The sequence below is a fragment of the Tinamus guttatus genome, unplaced genomic scaffold (assembly GCF_059628265.1).
Source record: "Tinamus guttatus ecotype Peru unplaced genomic scaffold, ASM5962826v1 Tinamus_guttatus_pri_ptg000351l, whole genome shotgun sequence".
Lineage (NCBI taxonomy): Eukaryota > Metazoa > Chordata > Aves > Tinamiformes > Tinamidae > Tinamus > Tinamus guttatus.
The window spans coordinates 1,077,893-1,097,742 of record NW_028288885.1 but is presented as its reverse complement, the minus strand read 5'-3'; the positions used below and the strand labels follow the sequence as shown (position 1 = coordinate 1,097,742).

The following is a 19,850-nucleotide window of genomic DNA, read 5'->3' as shown; positions in this document are numbered from 1 at the left end:
AGTATTTTTAATAGCCATGTATGTCATGCCTGTATATTGCCATACTGTAGAATTCCTCCTTAATAAACTCTTATTTTGTTGATTACACATGGTCAAAGTTAAACTAAAGTTGCTGCCTCAGTAGCTTTCAGACCCTGATCTTCTGCCTTTTCCCTAAGTGCTTTCCCCAATTTTTGATTACTTCTGTCACTTCTGTCACATCCTTCTGATGGATAACATTTAATTATCAAGGGTCTAATATTTCTAAAACAATAGTGTTTAAGGAATGGTAAGAAGTAGATACTGTATTGTTATGCTTATTGGTGGATGCCTTACATGGCCAAAAAAAAAAATCATTTTTGTTCCTATTAGTTCCAGACATTTAAAGAAAGCCCCGACATATTTGCCCAGTGTAATAGCACTATTTGAGTAACTGCCATACAATAAATCTGTTTTCCTTAATTTAGACTATAAGCACAGACTTGATGCATTCAGCCTTGAAACAGGTGTAACATTGAAATGAAGAAATGGATCAAGGAATAAATGTCAGTTTTGGAAAGAAGAGCTTGAAGGGGCTTGTCAGTTTTTTTAAAAAAGGAAAAACTTCCAGCAAATGAGTTTTACATAGAAAAGTGTATGTTTTGGTGAGGAGACTAAAGGGAGTGCTCAGCAGTGAGCAGTTACAATTGAAGGAAGGAAGGAAGGAAGATTTATTATTAAATGGTTAGGATTAAACAGTTGTTGTTACAGTAATGGATTTTGTAGGAGCACGACAGCCCTTGCATACATATTTTGCATACGTGGTAAATTCTGGTAGGTAGCTTAAGCAGGGTAAACTCAGGTTTACTCAGATTTGTATCACCACACAAACGCACGTGGTGGACGTACGTTGTTACAGAACAGGCAGAGTTATACCCGCTAGGTCAAAGGGAAGTTTGCCACTTTAATTCTTGGGAAGAGGGTCTGTTAGTTATTTCCTCTCTGTATGTTTGGATGGAATTTTTTCGTAAATACGGTGTTCTTATAGTGAGACTGCTAAGTACGACAGAATATGAGCATAAGGAATATTTGGATGAAAGAAAAATAATGGTTATTTATTTAATAAAATGATTCAGGTCAGATGCATGGAAAAATCACGAAGTGCTGAGAACAGAATAAAGGAAAACAAAGTGCTTTTGCTACATGGAGTACTTCAGCTTAGAGCCAGAAAAGAGATTTGGGGATTATTTTGAAAAATCTCTAAAGCTTCCAATCCCCTGCACAGCTGTGAGGCATTCACAAGACACACAGCTGTTTTGCTTCATAGCCGAGATATAAATCCAAGGCGGTAGGAGTGGTATTAATTAATAGCTAGCCGTGTCCTCAAATGCTGTGCATAGCAGCAGTCATTCATGACCAACAAGAGAAGAGCAGCACATTCCCCACGGCGCTTGGCGAGGCCGAGGCAGTCACTGCACGGGGCAGCAGAGAGCACTCGTGCCCCGGTCTGGTCGCGCTGCGCTGGGCCTGGCGAGGCGGCGCGCGGGGAGAGCTCTGCACAGTCTGACCTCCAGTGCTGGCCTGCAGGGAGTCCCATTCATCCAGGTTTTCACTTCCAATGGTCACTAGGCTGCAACGTGTATGTTGCAGTTGTCCGAGTGGTCAACTCCTGGAAAGCATCTTCTGTTCTCATCTGTAATTACTCACTTAAGGCTAGTTTTGTTTTAACTTTGTTTGATATTTTCTTTTGCTTATGCTTTAATGTTTCTAATAGAATTGAGGCCCCATTTTAGTCTTGCGTCTGAAAGTGATACGGCAGATCAGGATGAGGTAGAAATTGAAGAAGACCAAGATGACCGGCCTCAGAACCAAGCTGTCCAGCAGCCCTGCATTGTCATGGAAGATGCAGTAGCTACCTCAGGCGTGAGCACACTCAGCTCCACGGTGTCCCATGACTCCCAGGCTGTTCACAGGTCACTGAGTGTCCAGCTGGGGAGACTAAAGTTAGAGACAAACAGGTAAGTCCAAGCAGGTGTCAAGATCCCCTGGCCTATTTGTGACAATATGTATTGTTTTGCTCCTAAAATGTATATGTTACAATACAAATGACAGCATCAAAAATCCATAGTACGGCAAGTATTTAGTTTAACTGAGGGTCAGCATTCAGTGGTGCTTGGTATCTTGTATTAGTTTTGCTGTTCATTTCAGAACAATAGTGCTACAAGTTAAGGTCTGACTTGATTTTGGGTTCCCTTTCAAGGAAAGTCTGGAAAAGTTGAGCTTGCTGCCAAACTTCTGCTCTTTCTCTCCTTCATATACTGTGTATGGCTGATGAATGGTGTTGTGTTTTGTTTCCATACAGGCAGAACTTGCTGTTCCTTTCTGTAGTTATTCTTAGGGAACAAACACAAGCTATTTGACAGCCACACATAAACCGCTCAAGTAAACTGCATCAGACCTGTTTTGTGCACAGAATTCAGTGCAGGAGGATCAGTGTTTACAAGCCCTACATTTTTATAAAAGACATTCTGTTCATCAGAGAAAGATGGAGAAATAAATTGTTTAAAAGAAGCAACAATGCCTAAATCTGTGTTTTGGATTTTTCATCAATATACATATGTCATTCTGAAGCTAAAAAGTGTTCCTTTTCTTTCTTTAAAAAGATATTTTGTTGTTTTATCAAAAAATTGTTTTCCAGATAATTGTGTTTTCTTTGCATTTAAAGTATATTAGCTAGTCTGCTCAGAGCAAATGTTTTAGCTTTTGCAGGATTTGATTTATGGCAGTGGGTTTCCCAGTAGTCTGCCCTTGTCTCTGTTGGGAAGGTCTCCAGTTTGAGTGACTCCCAGATGACAGTATTAATAAGATCTTCACTTTCGTGAAAGCTCTAAGCTATTTAAAAAAATGCATGCTTCCTTTCCATAACTTTACAGGCTATTGGAGGAGCTGGTTCAAAAGGAGAGAGAATTTCAAGTCCTCTTACATCAAGCTATAGAAGAAAAAGATCAAGAGATCAAAAATCTGCGTCTTAGATCACAGCCAATACGTAAGTGAGGAGAGATTTCAAAGACATTTTTCACACGCACAAAAAAAAGACAGCAGCAGCTAAACTTTTGTTTCTCTTGTTGACCCAGACTCAACACAAGTGTTTTACTGTGCTGCTTCTGGTAGGATCTGCTCTGAAGTAAGAATTCATACTATGGGAATAAGTTAACTAACTTGTTTCAGTAATCACAGTACATAGAAAGGGATGATTCAAATATTTTTTGTCTGTGATCATATTGAAGAGGACGAGAATCTTTCCTACAAAATAAATATTATTCCTAAAAGGGATGATCTAGTAGTATTAAGTATGTGTCCTTTGAATTGCAGACTACCCTATTAGTTGCTTTGGAAGTTCAAGAGGATCTATTTCAGGCGATGTAAAGGCAGCTCTACTGGGGGAAGCAGTTTGGTGCGGCAAGGGCGGTGGAAGGGCTAATGCTGTTTGGTGTTTCAGTGCAACGTGTTTCTGAGAAGTGTTACTTTCCAAAAGCTGATCCTCAGTCTAAGGCATTGCCTACACAGTTTTATCACTTACAGTGAACAATTTAGTTAAATCAACGGAAGAACCTTCTTATAGACACAGTTACAGTGATACTGATGTGCCTTTTACTAGTAAAGTTGTTCTTAAGAGAGGAGAGAAATTGCATCTGTATCATGTATTCATGTTGAAGACTTTACTTCTGAGTAAAATAGCTTTATCCCTAACTAAGCAGAACAATTTGTGTATAGCTGCTTATAGACTGTCATTCAGCATGTGAGCTCTGGGAAATGACATATATCTTTATTTATGAGGACACCAGTGTTCTAAGCTCGAGGGAAAGCTCAGTGCTTCACAGGTCAGAAATGACAGGAGAATTCTTCGGCAAGACATAACCTTGTCTCAAAAATACCTGTTCTAGATATTCCTGGACTGTCTGTCTGTCATCGTCATTCCACTGGTACAGGGACTGAAGACCCTGATCTCATAAACTGGCTGAGTGTTCAAGGAGCAGATGAGGATACCATAAACAGGGTAGGAATGATATTTTCTGCTCACCTTGTGACACGGTTGCAGTATTATTTTGAGACACAAGAAGATCCCCAGGTTTTTAATTTGCTTTTTATCACATTTTGAGATCAACTTGTGGTTGATGTTACAAGAAAAGCATGAATATGGAGGGCCTTCATAAAAATGTAGCATCGTTAGTAGTCTGATTAGGCATAAGAGGATAAATTGCTGTGTTTAATGAAGACTGTTGCTTTAGTTCATAATTCCTCATTATCTTCACAGACTTTGCAGCAGTTCCTGTTGATTACACTTGGATACAGAGTAGTTGTTCATGCTTAGCTAACTGTGTTAAGTGAAGGTTCCTGAAGTAGATGTCTAGTCTTCAGGAAGGACATCATTTTAGAGGTGTTGGACTTTTCAGAATTCCAGCTGACTTGGTAAAACCTGGGGGTACTTGTCACTCCTACAGATCAGATGAAAACTTCCTAGAAATTCAAGCAAGGTTAGATGCCACTTTTGAAAAGATCGATCTTAACTGTTTTTATTTCTTCATCTGTGTAACCCAGGGTATTAATTTTGCCCTGATTTATGTTAAGTACCACATTTCAGCTCAATTCTAGGTTTACTCTAAACTTAAACCTCTATATAAAACATAGAAAAATGGGTTATATTTCTAGCAAAATTGTTCACTTAACCTTTTTTTTTTTTCCTTCAGTTCTTAGCTGAAGACTATACATTAATGGATGTTCTCTGCTATGTTACACGAGATGATCTGAAATGTTTGAGACTGAGGTAATGCTTCAGACTTAAATGAACTGTGCGGAACTGGAGTGTGCTCTGTTACAACAGAAAGTAACTGATACTGAGCAGTTACTTACTGGATTGTGCGGTATTAATTTTAAACAAGTAACAATTTTAAATATTTCTTTTTGTATTGACGCATTCCTGGTAATACGCTGATAATGTTTAAGTTAAATAAAATCCTTTCACCTCCCTTTAGAAGAAAAGCTTATTTTTCAAAGTAAAGCTTTTACCTTATGTTTGGAGGCACTGGATGTCCCACTAGATTTGCTGTTATGTAAGAAGGAAGATAACATGACCTTATGTAGTTTGTTATCACCAGAAAGCTGCAGAAATACTTATGGACTGCAACTGATATTAGGCTGTATCAGCCTAGCATCAGGACACATCAAGTGTGTCCGCCAACGCGGGATCCATTTTAAACAGAAATGCTAGAAATTGCCATTTGCCAAAACTGTGTGTGCACATAAGTTTTTTGTAAAACATACATATATATATGTACACATATATGTGTGAATATATATATACACACAAAATTAAACAGGTGGTAAGATTTTTCATAACAGACATTATCATAATGATGGTGGTCTGTTGTTGGTTATGCATGTCACTGGAAGCAGAAGTTTGAGTTCTGAAAGAGGCACCTGAAGAGTGGAAGCACTGCCCTGTACCACAAGCCGAGAAGGTTTCTGTCCCCCATTGGAGTGTCCTGTGTTGTACTGCACCTTTGACTGGCCTCCCCCCGAGTTTTAGTAACAGAATTGCATTGATCAAAACTAGAGCAAAAAATGAGTGTGCACCTGAAGGGGAGTGTTTGCAGGCTGTGGAGCAGCTTTGCACCTGAGCATCTCTGTGATTTCTCTTTCAGGGGAGGGATGCTCTGCACGCTCTGGAAGGCCATCACGGACTTTCGAGAGAAACACGCCTGACTGAAATCTGCCTTGGCTCCTCTGCAGAGGGAGAACCTCTCCTCTCAGCACAGAGCAGGTGTGCTGTCAGAAGGACTGTTGCACTTTAATCCAGTATTTGTTTACCAATGTTAAAAACACTGCAGCTTCCTGACTGCTTTCACTCCCACAATCCCTAAGAAATATGTAAACAGCCTGCATTGTTATTTTACTTTATATGTTTTACATGCAAGTTTTTCAAAAATTAAGACAAAAAAACTCCACAAAGCTTTATTAATTCATGACCTGTTAAAGTGACCAGACGTTAATTTCGTAAAAACAATCATGTAGGATTTCATGTGACTGTGCATCACTGGAACAAAACCAAAATGTGACAACAACTTCTCAAGTTTATTTTTCTTTGTAATATATCTCAGTAATCTGTAGAACTTCATAATTTCAATCACAATTAGTTATTTTTTCTTTTAGCGTGCAAGATCTAAAAGCAATTGTTTTTACCTACTGCCTAGTTTAATATTGTTTATTTTTGGTAACTTAAGTTCTATGGTGCATTTGTTCTAGAGTTGTTTATGTACTACTGAACTGTACCAGTTGCATACACCAGAACCATAGTAATGTTAGCTTGTTCTAAAGCTATCTCTGACATACACAGTTAAAAATAAAGAGAACCTAAGAATTACTTTTTCCTATGCTTTTGGACTTTTCAAAAATAAAGGTGTAGAACTGGAAAATATTGGAATAAAAAAAAAGAGGACAAAAATCATACTGAGTATCAAGGAGACCTTTCTGACGTGTTAAAGTTACTATGATTTTCTTTTGATAATCATAGCATTGAATATTTCCTGTGTTCTTATTCAGTCTAATTCCAGCATTGATAATCCAGGTACACAAAAAAATATTGTCTGGAGAAATTCAAGAAATTAATATCCACCCTCCACACACCAAATAGTCATTCTGGAATGTGTGTCCTTCTGCTTTTGTTTAGTCAAGACGTCTTTTCTCATGCATCATGAAAAAGGACAGTGGATGTTCCCTCTCCATCCACACTGAATGTCCCTCCAGCGCTCCAGCTCTGGCTAACATCACATTCTTGGGAGGTGACTGCAAAAAATGCCAGTGAATAAGGCTTGATTTAAAAACAAGCCTCTTCATAACCAGTGAACAGTTTGTCCTGAATTCTCCCAGTTTAATAAATATTTTCAAATAAAATATATATTTTTTTCTAATCAGATGTTGTCCTAACACATACATAGTAAATTTGCTACCTTGGAAAACAACAACATTGTATACAAGAAAAAAACAGGCAAAACAACAACAACAAAATTGTAGCTCCCTGAAGATAATTTCATGGATGTTTGTGTACAGTCACCTTTTTGGAATGAAATCAATCTTCCTACATTTCAGGAGAAACATAGCTATTATTTAACAATCTGTACTGCTATTACAGGTGAAAGCAATAGCTTTTCAAGGTGATTTTAAGCACCAGGAAAATCAGTTGTGGAGCTTATGACATGCAAAACCCAAAGCAACTAAAACTTATTTACATGGAAAGGGGTACCTCAGAAAATATCCCTAATTTGATTCAACAGTACAAAATAGAATGTTCTGGTTGTACCAAATAACTGCAGCCTGAAAACCTTGGTGTTACACAGCTGAACAAAACGTGGTTGCAGCGCTCTGCGTGTCGATGCTTTGGGAGCCCTGTTGGCTGTGGCCTGGGGCTAGTTACGCTGGGCTGGGAACATCGGCCTCCTGTAAGCTGGGGATGGAGACTGTGCAATTGCAGGAGATGCAGCCTGGCACCGGGGGGCATTAACACCTGCAGCTCGCCCGCTGGCTCCCGCAGAGCTGCTCGGCAGCCAGCCCCGTGCTCCTGCTGCTGGCCGTGTCAAGGCACCTGCGTGGTGAGGCTGAGCGTGGGTTCTGCGTGGTGAGGCTGAGCGTGCGCTCTGCATGGTGAGGCTGAGCACGGGTTCTGCGTGGTGAGGCTGAGTGCGCACTCTGCGTGGTGAGGCTGAGCGTGGGTTCTGCGTGGTGAGGCTGAGCGTGCGCTCTGCATGGTGAGGCTGAGCGTGCGCTCTGCATGGTGAGGCTGAGCAGGGGTTCTGCGTGCTGAGGCTGAGCGTGGGTTCTGCGTGGTGAGGCTGAGTGCGCACTCTGCGTGGTGAGGCTGAGCATGGGTTCTGCGTGGTGAGGCTGAGCGTGCGCTCTGCATGGTGAGGCTGAGCACGGGTTCTGCGTGGTGAGGCTGACCGCGCGCTCTGCGTCCACAGTTTTCTGTGTCCCTGGAGGCCTCCCAGCGCTCGCTGGCAGGGGGTCTGTTCACAGAGCTTGTGCTACCAGCTCTGATCCTTCGAGGACACCACAAACAAGCCCAGCCAAACTTGCTCCAGCTCTGTGGGAAGGCAGGTTTGTCTCTTCGCTGCACTTCCCACTATAATCCCGGCTTTGCAACATGTTGCAGAGAACTCTGAGGTGGCTCTCGGCGTTGCCAGCACGGGTTTGACGAGGGCTCAGTGCTGCACCAAAGTGCCCATGAGCAGCACCAGTGTGCTTGCACGGCTCCCATCTCTGCATCCCTGTCCTGGACACCCCCAGCCAGGCTGCAGGTTAAGTGTCCTGCTCCCTGCTGAGTGTGTCACGCTGGTCATTACAGGGCAGCACCATCGCTGGATGTTGCTGTTCTGCCGCTGCGGGCAGGCCCTGCGCGGTGTAGGGAGCACCCTCACAACGGCCTCCCTGCTTTCATGGCAAAAGGAAACGCGTGCAGCCTGCGGGCATGACGGCAGAGCGGTCGCTTCACCTGGAAGCAGTGCCCAGCTTTTATGACTTACAGATGTATCGTCTGAGGGTAAAACATGGCTGGGCTAGAAGAGGCGCCCAACATCTTATTGCTGGGCAGGACAACCCCATCTATGTAGGCAACGACTGGTTTTGGAGAAGGATACTTATGAGTGTTTGTCCATATACTGGATAGACTTCATTCTCAAAATATTCTTACGCTTGAGAGCAAATTCTTTTATAGCACAGCTGCTTCAGGCCATGTATGAAGTGCTAACTGGCTCATTTGCAAAGCTGTTAACATTTACATATGCACAGCAGGGATTTATAGTTCCCCCTTTGCTATTCCATGTACACAAAGAATCTCAGGGAGCCTTACTTCATACAAAATACAAGTTGAATATAATTCATTTCCTAATCAAGGCATTGAAAAAAAAAATGAAAAAACGCTCAAACACGGTGTGTTTACCCCCGAGGCCCTCTGCCTCGGAGCACGAGTGGCTCCTGGGGCACCGGGGCATTTACCCCCATCCCAGGAGAGGGCTCATGAGCCGAGCTGGGCTCTGCGCGGGCCAGGCTGGCTTTGCCCAGCCCCGCTTGCTGGTGCCCCCAAGGAGCGAGGCGCTTGGGTCGCTCCCTCCTGGCTGCCCCCGTGCCAGGCACCCATGTCGCATCCAGCCTGCTTCAGCCACAGCTGTAAGAATTTTTACTACCCGGAAGCAGGTGCAAAATAAAACGTTGTTTTAATCCTGATCTAGAGCTGTTTTCAAAGAGATGCTCAGGAGCCGGCAGAGCACCCGGGGCACGTCTCGGCCACCTCGCAGGAGCGCTCCCGGGACGGTGGTGTCGGTAGCTCTTTACCCGGCCCGGTGCAGGGCAGAGGTGCCGCTATCTGAGGGCACCTACCGCAGGGGTAACGCGAGCCGCGCGGCGCAGCTCCCCGCCCAAGGCCAGCGCCTTCCTCCGCCCGGGCCGGGGCTGCTCCCCGCGCCGCAACCTGTGGCGCTGCCCCGCCGCGGCCGCCATTCCCCGGCGGCAGCGCCCCGCGCGGCCCCGGCGCCCGGAAAGGGCGGCCCTCGCGGCCCGCAGGCGCCGCCTGCGCCCGCACCTGCCCCCGGCGCCGCAGCCGGGCACGTCCCGCCCGCGGGGCCGCTGGCGGCGCCCTCACCTGCGCGCGGCGCGACATGGCGGAGGCGGCGCGCGGCGGCGGCGCGGCCCGGCGCCCCGCAGGTGAGCGGGGGCGGGCGGCGGGGAGCGGCGCCAGGGTGCGCGGGGGAGCCCGGCGGGGTGCGCGGGACGGGCCCGCGGCCGCCGCGCGTTCCTGGTAACGCGCCTTTATGTAACGCGGCGGGCGGCAAACGTGCGGGGCCCGTCCGCCCCCGTGCCGCGTTGTTTGCTTTTTTTCCTCTTTAATAACAGTTGGAGGCGCGGGGCTCTCGCGCAGGTTTCCCCTCTGCGAAGGGCTCGGGAAGGATGTGCAGGGTTATCCGGCGTCTGCCCACGCTGGTGGCCGCGCTCGCTGCCCCTTCCATGGGAAGGGCTGAGACCCAGTGCGCTTCCAGGAGACCTTCTGCAAAGTCTTTAGCGGGTCTTTGCCTTGCTGCTGGGCCTTCTGCTTTACCAGTCATCGGTGATTTATTTATTTGTTTATTTATTTATCAAAAAGGATATATGAGCGTCAAGAAAACACACGTCTTATGTATTTATTATTTATCGCTTTTAAGAGTCACATGCCTATGATTTATTCTGATGGATTTTGCTGTTTATTTTCCTTTCATTTCACATTATTGTTTTGAACTTGACCTCTACCCGTTCAAAATATTTGCGGACGGGGGGTGGATCCGCTTGCGTTCCTCGCGAGGCGGCTCGAGCACGAGTTAAAGTTCATTCAGAGCTTCCTTGTGTGTCACGTAGCAGAGTTAAACTTTCATCGAGCTGCCCGTGTGCCTCCCTGCTGCGGCCCGTCCGTCCGTATGGCGCGGTTGCCCCCAGGAACGTCCTCCGGCCCCGGGGCCGTGCGGCTCGGCGGGGCCGAGCTGGTGTCCCGTGCGCCGCAGCGGGCGCCGCGGGGCAGCTCGCCCTCCTCGCCTGTGACACTGGCCTCCTGCTTGGCCTCCTGCTTGGCTTCCTGCTCCCGCTCGCCCTTTCGGTGTTTGCTCTGGTGCCTGGGTACACAGGCGCTGCGAGATAACCCGGGGAGGCTCTGCCGGCGCCGCGAGGGCCGGCGCAGAGGTGCTGCGGGCTGCTCCCTTTCGTGGTAGGCAGGTGCCCCGCTGCCCGGCTGCCTTCCTCCAGGTGCACGGCTTGGCCACCAGCGAGAGCCTTTTATTCCTTGTCTTTCTGCTTTTCTTTAACGCTGCAGTTCAGTGTGCAGGGGCCAGGCGAGCCCAGCAGCAAGGCTGCAGTCTAACCTGCGCTGGTTACGGATACATCTCCCTCCCTGATGTTTCTTGGGCACCTCGCAGTGCTGGGGAGCTTTCTGGGGCTGCCCATGCGCCTGCACCCTCCGGAGCAGGGAGCGTTTCGGAGGCGCCTGCCTCTGCTCCCGGGAATCGCGTCTGCTTCTTCCCGCCAAACCCGCCTCGACCAGCAGTGAACAGGGGTAGCGCTTCGCACGGGCATCAAGAAACCAGGCAGGATGGTGGTTTTGCTTTTGTTGCAAAGAAAACTTCAATTTAATGATGTTGCATGTTTTTTCCAGTCATTTTCTTTTCCTAAACAAATAATTGTAATATTAGTTGTGTTCTCCTTTACCAGCAGTGCAAATCTGTGCTTTAAATTATGCCAGATCTTCTGGCCGACTTGTTAAAGGAAACTGTTCAAGTGTTCTCTCTGTAACAGCTTGCAAGGAGGCTTTTCATCTGTCTCTTTGTTTTATCCTCATCTGTTTTCAGTGTGGGAATTACTGAAATTTTATTTTATTGTGATATTTGGCCTTCTGAACAAATAGATAACTTGCAAGGGAAATATAAATATACAGAAAGAATACAGCAGATGGGAGCTTAGAACCTTATCCAGTTTCCTAAAACTCCTTCCTATCTGTGATATAAATTGAAGTCTTTTGGTTAAGAGGTTGTTAGGATATCTTAATCCGGTCATTATTGTGCAGATAGATCCCATTAAAGTGAGCGAGAGCTGCCGGCCCTCCTCGGGAGATGGTAAAAGTCAGTGTTTTCCTGTAGGTTTTTGGAATGAGGAGGTGTGTGGCAGTGCGTCGGCGCTGGCTGCCGCCCCGCGCCGTGCGCGGGTTTCTCGTGCCCGCGCCGCTAGGAGGATCTCGCGCGCTTCCTGAGGGAGGGAATGCCGCAGTTCAGGATTCTGTTCTGCGGCTGCCAAAACTGTTCGGATGAAGTTTTCACATTCTGTTTTGTATCGGCACCAGAGGAGCAGAACCAAGAGTAACTCCAGCAAAGACTTTTGCTCTGGTTCAAAAGTTCAGGCTGTGTTTATCAAAGAGCAAGGCAGCATGAAGGTAACATTGATGTGAGACAAGATACGGTATTGCCTCGGTAGTAAGTTCTTACACATACTAGAACTGTAAGTTCTTGCAAGTGCTAGAAAGCGTTCGTTTTGTCAGAGACGTTATACCACTTCTTTCACTTTATGTTTTCTTTTGTTATTGTCCTCTAGGTTTTTTGAACATGAGATACAGATTTATTGCAAACATTTCTCACCCTTTAAATATAAAAATAAAGTTGAGTTTGGTCATTCCATTACTACCTTTTTTCTGATTAAAGTCTATATCAAACTTTCAAATTCTAGGCCAGGTCTTACAATTACTTCAGTAATTTCCTAATAATGCTGCATCTCTGAGCATTATGACATAGAGACACTGATTTATTCCGTAGCTTGTAGAATAGAAGTGATATAACTAAACTGAATTCAAAAGCATGTGGTAGAGCGAGGGGAGGTAATGCTAAGGGATGGCTTCTGTAAAGATTTGTTAATAGGCTGCTAAATTCCTGTATCTTAGTATCTTTCCGTGGCCAAGTAATGTTTGTGCAAGGGCTGAAAGGGTCTTTTTCGTGTGTGCTCTGTGCAGCACAGGCCATGCTGCTTCCCTCCCCCGCTCCCCCGCACTCCTGTGTGTGTATGTGTATATACACGTATGTATATACTGCACTTTGGGGGGAAAATCAGACACGCTTGGTGGTGCCTGAGCAACTGGGTTATGTGCTGCTCTCTCTCGATACAGACAGTTTGTGCTAATGTAGTTAAATCAGCATATTCGGTCATTTCGCAGGGGTCTCATCTGGAAATGGATGTTCTTTCCTACGTGCTGTTTCAAGCTTTAACACACAGAATTTGCAAGAAGCCGAGGCTGACACTTTTTACGATGACTGGTTTATACTTGTGCATATAAACAAGTTAAAACTTACAGCTGAAAATTATTTGTTGTGTTAAATGTAATTAAATCTGATCGGTGTAATAATTGCCTCAATTATGTGAGCACTCTGTGATTTTGCAACAACGTATTTTCTTTTCCCCTTGAAAAATGTGCATAAATCTGGATGCGTGCTGCAAGCCACAGCGTGTTGCTCACGCTGTTGTGGTGACTCTTTGCATATCCACGTTTCTTCCAGGAAGGAGATCTCCAGAATGTGGCTTCTGCCTGGGAACTGTGACATATAATATGCTTGTGCAGATTAGATGTGTTCAGGGAGGAAAAGACTATGAGAAGAAGGTGAACTTGGAAACCCGGTTCAGATTTCATTCTGCAGCTGTTGCTGAGTATGGCTTCTGCAATCATGTAATGTTCATCTTCATGAAAATAAGTGAAAAATACACCCTTGGTGGCTCTGCAGAAAGAAACGCTTGGAAAATTTGAATCCTGAGAGACCTAATGAAATGTTTAAAGAAAGGAAGCCTAAAAGGTGTTTTATTAACGTGACGTGGGAGGAGTGGGCTGGTCTTGCAACCCCGACTCCTGTTGAGTTTGAGGTTTTTTTCAGAGAGGTAAATAAGGGCCGGGTTTGTGCTCCAGATGGATAGCTGAAGTGCGAATAGGTTGTTGGGGAAGAGTAATGCACCCAAGTACCCAAATTTCTCATCTCTTTGATGCGCTCATGTGTTGTCCTCTGAGAAAGTGGCCCAGACCTCCTGGTTTCTTGGGTCCCCCTCCTGATAAATGCGTTGGAAAGTAAGATATCAGGAGAGCGGTGGTAATTAACACAGCGTGAAGGAGCTCTCCGGATTTTCATCTGTCAGATGCTGTCAGTGATAGCAATGGAGAAAATTTTAATTTGGTTTTGGCATGTTGCCTTTTCTTTGAAGTTCACTCACATTTCTAGCAAAAAAAATGTTAGTACATACATAAGTGCTCTTCATTTGCAGCATGTTTTATAAGCACTTGATTCTTTTGACATGTGTATGAAGTAGGTATTAAAAATGTGGCCTGTTTAGTGACAGGAGCAGTGGCAAGACTGCCCATAGAGTTAGTAGGGTAATTAATGGCCTTGTAATTGATTAACTCATGTCTTCCACTGTCCTGCCACATCCCTGTTTCTCACTGCCAGTCCTTATTAAACTGAGCGTTGACTGAGGTTATGTGATACACTGTACGATAGGGCCTGATCCAGCAGCGTGCCCTTGTGTGTGAATAAGAGGTATTGGCTAAGAGTGAGCTCATGCGTGCCGTGCTGCACAAAAACATGGTGCAATCTTCCTAGTTAGTCATACCCTGCAAATCCATTTAATTAGAAATGCAACAAGACTCGTCGACGTACACCTGGTGTTCGACTGTTGTGTTTGTGCTCGAGGTGTCTGCGGGACCCGCCGGTCGCGTTACGGCCCGGGAGACGTTCGTGCGTCGGAGCCTCTAAGTAGCCAGTCTGAACCGTGCGGGGCAGGGCTGCCCGGCTTCTCCCCTCAGTGTGGTGGCAGTGGCTTCTGCTCTCCTTGTTTTTATTTTTTATTTTTATCTCCTCTCCTCTCTTTATCAATGGGAAATGGATAAAGGAGAGGGCTGGGGCTCCAGGACGTGCTGCTCTTTGCATCAAAACAGCGTCTGCAGCACGTGGGATAGCATGCGGGGCAGGTGGGCCAAGCCAAAGGAGACAGGGCAGTTCATTTCTGGACCTAGCTTATTTTATTATTTCTTAGGTAGATACTGATAATAAACAGTATTCTGCACTCTTACTAGAAGAAGTTACGGGTATGTAAAACCAGAACTCAGGCAAACAAACCCAGTTGTTCAAACTTTCAGGTGAGAAAGGGGAGAAGGGATAAACCTCTCCTCTTTCTGAGTTTGCTTTCTGAAGAGTTTCCGTAATGCACTGAGTCTCCCCTCTGCTCTCCCTGTGCATGTCTAAGTGGATGTTCACTTTGTCTGGAGGCTTTTGCTTTTTTCTTCTTGATTTAAAGCATCTAATTCAATGAATGAAGCTTAAATTAATGAAACTGCTGTGTTTTCTTGGCCTTGATGCAAGTCAACTCATTGCTTATTTAAAGCTATTCAGAGGATGCCTGAACTCTTGATGGCAGAGTTCTCATTAGTGAAAAAACTGAAGGTCTCACTTTTTGTGCTCTAGTATTTTATATCTGGTGTTAAGGAGTAGTGCAAGGGGTCTCTTTCCAAGAAAGTAGAAAGAAGAAATTGATAATTATGTCAAATATATGCTAAATACTAAAGCTGTTAAAAATTAATGTACTTTGAAATAATCTACTACAACTTTATTATCTTGTACATGAGTGATGCTTTAGCAACTCCCCTTGAGGGTAAACAAATTCAGATGCCTCTGCACAGGGCCTTTAGTGGCTTGTTCTGTCCTCTGTGACAGTAGGAGGTGGAGGGAAGAAAGAATACAAGTGCCACAGTAGGGAAAAAATAGAGGTGTGTGATACTTGTGGTGGTGTTAGGCTTAAGGGCATCAAGTATTTTTTCTGTGATATATCAAAAATATTTAATGTATATATATTTCCAACTTCACTGTTAAGAAAACAGCATTTTTTTTCTTGTCTTTCCCGAAGGCTGTTTTGTGCTGCCCCAGATTTACATGGCATTGAAAATAAGGTTGCCAGTTCTTTGACGCTGAGTAAATAGCTGTTTGCTCATGCCAAAAAAACAACCAAACAAAAAACCTACTTTCTGTTTTCTGGCCTGATTGTACAATCTACTGAGGTAGGTCGAAGCAGAATGCAGGGATATGAGTCTTCTGAAGGAAATGAGGAAGAGATGAAAATTGGAGTTTTGTTAGTGCATGTATGTTCTAACATGCAGCCCTGCCTAGACATGACATATTTCTGAGAATTCTTGAAAGTTTTTGGCACAGTTGACTATTAATGTGAATAACGCTCATGCAGTATATGATTGCATGTCATGGTTAGTTTTTTCCTGATTATTATGGTTTTGATTGGGAAGCACAGTAGAAAACTTGGGTGTGTCTTTGCAGAAAAGAAGGGGGGTTTTAACCATAGCTTGACTTTGCTGGTCTTCATCCCAGTCCAGTTGTTCCGTATTGGGTAAAACACATCTTTAAATCTGAACTGACACGTCCCTTCTTGATGCTGCTTTGTAGGTAACGTGACCACCTTGTTCTGCACATTAGTAGTACCCAGGCACTGTGTAAGCAGGTTGGAAATAGCGTGGTATCTGCGACTGGAAAGGGGCACGGGTTGAAAGTGTGAGTTGATGTGATCTAGTTCTTGGAACACAGTGTATGTAGGCTGAGGGGCAGCTTTCCAGTTGTGTTTGTGGGCTCAGATCAGCACCCCAGGGCAGTCATGTGTTTTGCTTGACAAATACCTAGGCAAATACCCAGACCTCTCTCAGGCTTTGTGCTTTGATTTATTTATTTATCTTTTCTTTCTTTCTTTCTTTCTGATTTTGTGTGATGGGGGTGTGCAGATTGCTTCTCCTACCCGCCATGGTCAGTTTTACCTGAAAGTAACACATAAAAGAACAGGATAAGGGGAGGATTGTGGTCAGTGCTTTGAGAGCTGAAGCACCCACGTGACTTGTCTGTTCAGTGCCGTCTCTTCATGCGTTCAGAAGTTGCTGGCTATCTGTTACAGTAATAACAATGATAAGCTCTTGCAAAGTACTTCAGAAGAGAAAAATGTTTCACAAGAATTCCTCCCAGCATTCTTCTGAACATGTTTTGAACATGTTTAACTGAGACTCTGGTCTCCGTTTCTTCAAATATAAAACAGAATAATGTGCTTCAAGCTTCAGAGAGCCCAAGAGTCAAAGCAGTGGTGAGCTGGGGGCAATGCTGGCTCCTGCCCCTGGCTGCATATCTCTGCACTTCTAGATTTTGGTATTTCTGTATCCTGTTGTGGCGAGGAAAAGGGACCCGAAGGCTAGAGCTTACCCAGTGGTATCCGTGGAGGGTCACTGTACCTGGATTTCACAGTAATGCCTGATAATAGCTTGTATTTTGTGAGCATGTTAAGATTATTTGACCTGGGAGTGTTGATTATTTTCCTTGGGAGGGTGCGTGTTTTTTTTTTTTTTTTTTTTTTTCCCCAGTCAAAAATAAACAGAAAGCTGGGACTTCTGCTTCTGGTTATTTCCTCTTTGGGTGCGGTGTTCTTTTAAAGTGATGTTTTAACTACGCTATGCTAGGAGAACAGCGGAATAAGGACGTGAAATTCCTAGAAAAGGTATCTTCCTGAACTTTCAGTTGTTCCCGAGCAATGCGAGAGAAATCTGGCTGTATGTTGTGGTTCAGTTCTGTCTTACGAGTGCTGCCGTCTGCAGGGCTTTTCAGGAAGAGTTTTCCCCTTAGCTATTCTTCAAAATCTCTTCCCTCTTTTTTTTTTTTTTTTTTTTTTTTCTTTTAATAGTATATGATCTGGCATCAATGGGCTTGGCTTTCTGAAATACAGCCTGCCATGCTTGATGATACAAGGTTGCTCTCTCCTTGCGAATGTACACAGGTTTTGTTACCTCAGTCCTCGTGAAAAATAAAAATTACTCTGTCTTGGCAAGTGTTACCTCATTTGAGTTCAACCCAACCATTTATCTTGGGCGGTCACAAGGATCGAGCAACAGGACGAGGTGGGTAGAGCGCTTTGCAAGGCAGGGGTCTCTGAACACCGACTCATATGCAAGTCATGATGAAGCTCATCACTGCGATTTAAAATTATGTATTGCTTGGATAATTAGAAGTACTAACACAGTCTGGTGAATGAATGAAGGTAGCATGTTTAGTGTTCAGCCATCAAATGATTAGATTGGCCCCCGCAGACCGTAAATCGGAATCACAGTGACTATTACGAGGCTGGCTTCAACTTGCTTGATGTTCAATAGGTTGAGAGACCAAGACTTAATATGTGATGTTAAAACAGGAGCATCAATTAGCACCTTATTATAAATATTTACATTTCCCAGATCACAGTATAATTATTCTTTGTTCAGACTGCTATTTAAGACTGTTACATATCAGATCATACTTTGTAATTATGCCTGTGGAATCCAGCAATGCTTTCTGCAAGCAGTAGAAAGTGGATGTGTTTAAGTTCAGAGGTTTAACAGATGATGTGTTTGAAAATGTTGTAAAAAGGAGAGGGGTGGAAAAGAAATATCTACCACTCAGTCACCCAATTGCCCTCATTCCTTGTCCTGAGAGAATCTAACCCCATCAGTAAGGGCACTACCATGACTTCAGTGTCAGCACAGCTTTAGGGAGGAAATCTCCAAGGGGGATGGGGGAAACAAATGGCTATTTCACTTTTTATTATTCCTTTAAAGAATATAACAGCCCTGCTGCTGAAACCGTCCTTTGTTTTGCTCCCCTGGGAGAATTGCCTTTATCCAGGCCTCGGAGAGAAGCTGCCTGGGAGCTGAGGAGGCTGCAGCGCTCAGAGCCTTCCCGGTGGGGACAGCGCGTGGGACCCCCGGCCTCGGTGCCGGCCCGGCCCGCTTGCACGCAGCAGCCGGACCCGCTTGAAGGTTTCTTTAAGGGTTAGCCTAAACTTACATGGTGTCTTCTTATTACCCTTTCATAGTATGTTGCAGGTGGCTTGGGTGCCATCTAATTAGGCACTTGCAAACATGTTGTGGGTTGTTGTGATTTTTAGCTATTGTGCCCTTGAAATAACATCCCGCTGCCTCAGCTGAGTGTGCTCTCAGTCCCATTCCTCTGTCGGAAGTCGTCTTTTCATTACTAAGTCTATAGAAAGAAATGTGCCCCGTGCCTCGACCTGCTGCGTGTCTGAGCCCAAACCTGTTTTGGTCAGCCCTCGAGCTGAAACGCTGGGCCTTGTCACTGCTGTTAGGCGGAGCGAGCTGCCCTTGGGAAGCGCAGAGGATCCTGCAGGGAGCGGGGAAGGCGTTCCCACTCTTGAAGCTGTTTCCCATGGCTCTTTGGATAACTTCCTGAGAAATAATTGTTTTAAGCATTTCCATTGCGCTATTAGTCATGCTTGTAAACTTGAATCCCCTCCAGACAGGTGTATTTCTCTCAGGTGATTCTTATGTCTTTTAAAATACTTAGTTAGCTAGATCAGCAATTCTAGGTGATAGGGGTTATTTTACAAATTTCTCCAGAACCAAATGTTTAAAAGGGGCAGGAGTTCCTTCTTACTGGCTTGAAGTGATATTTAGCTAAGCTGACATGTAGGTGTTGTCTTCAGTTATTTGTATCTGTTCCCACTGGAAACCAGTGTCACGCAACCAATGGAAGGAACTGTGGATCCAGCCACAAACACGTTTCTTGTATGTGCAGTTACATGTGTGTGTGTGTGATGGGCTGGTAAGGGGAGGGCACCTGGGGATGGAGCCCCCTTCCTCTCACAGTGCGTGAGAGCAGCCAGTGCCAGGACTGGAAGGCAGATTGCAGAGGTAACGCACAGCTTGGGCTGAGCTTTCCGTGTGCCTGTGCCTCCACACCCTTCAGTACAAAGTGTCTTCAGTGATTTAGACGGGTGTCATCACAGGCAGCCGGTGTGCTCACCCAGCAAAGCCGCGGGGCAGCCGCGGGCAGCAGGCCGGGCCTGGAGGAGGCGCCCGCAGCAGGCTGGGCCCCCCGGCCCCTCCGCACGGCCCCGGCCCCTCCGCGCGGCCCCCGGCCCCTCCGCGCGGCCCTGAGCCCACCCTTGAGGAGAGGGAAGCGGCTTCTGCCTGGGCCGTGCTGAGCCCGTGCACCCTGAGGTGCCGGGGCCGGGCTGTCCTGGCGCTCGGCTCCCCCTGCGCCTGCCTGGGAAGAGCATCCCGGCCGCGGCGGTGCATGTAGCACGGAGCTGCCGCCCGCTCCGGCGCCTCTTGCTCGGAGCTGCTGTCTGCTGCTCGGCTAACTCTGCGGCTGCGTGAGATGCGTTTCTGATACGAGCCCCCTACAAAACGGTTAGGTAAAATAAGGGCCATCCTGTGGTTCTTGCTGGTGGAGGGGATGATCGGTCTGCATAAAATTCCTCTTTATAGTCTT

At 45.5% G+C, this 19,850-nt stretch overlaps 1 protein-coding gene across 1 annotated transcript in view; it reads left to right on the top strand.

Annotated features, from left to right (window-relative positions):
* Positions 1-5,721, top strand: part of LOC148593692 (mitogen-activated protein kinase kinase kinase 5) — a gene marked incomplete at its 5' end in the record, with an annotated part of 32,989 nt that extends 27,268 nt beyond the window's left edge. The window contains 5 exons of the mRNA XM_088529871.1: positions 1,733-1,976; positions 2,892-3,004; positions 3,903-4,015; positions 4,707-4,783; positions 5,661-5,721. Of these exons, the coding sequence (XP_088385997.1) occupies positions 1,733-1,976; positions 2,892-3,004; positions 3,903-4,015; positions 4,707-4,783; positions 5,661-5,721 (608 nt within the window). The remainder of the gene's footprint in view (positions 1-1,732; positions 1,977-2,891; positions 3,005-3,902; positions 4,016-4,706; positions 4,784-5,660) is intronic.
* Positions 5,722-19,850: the final 14,129 nt, after the last annotated feature.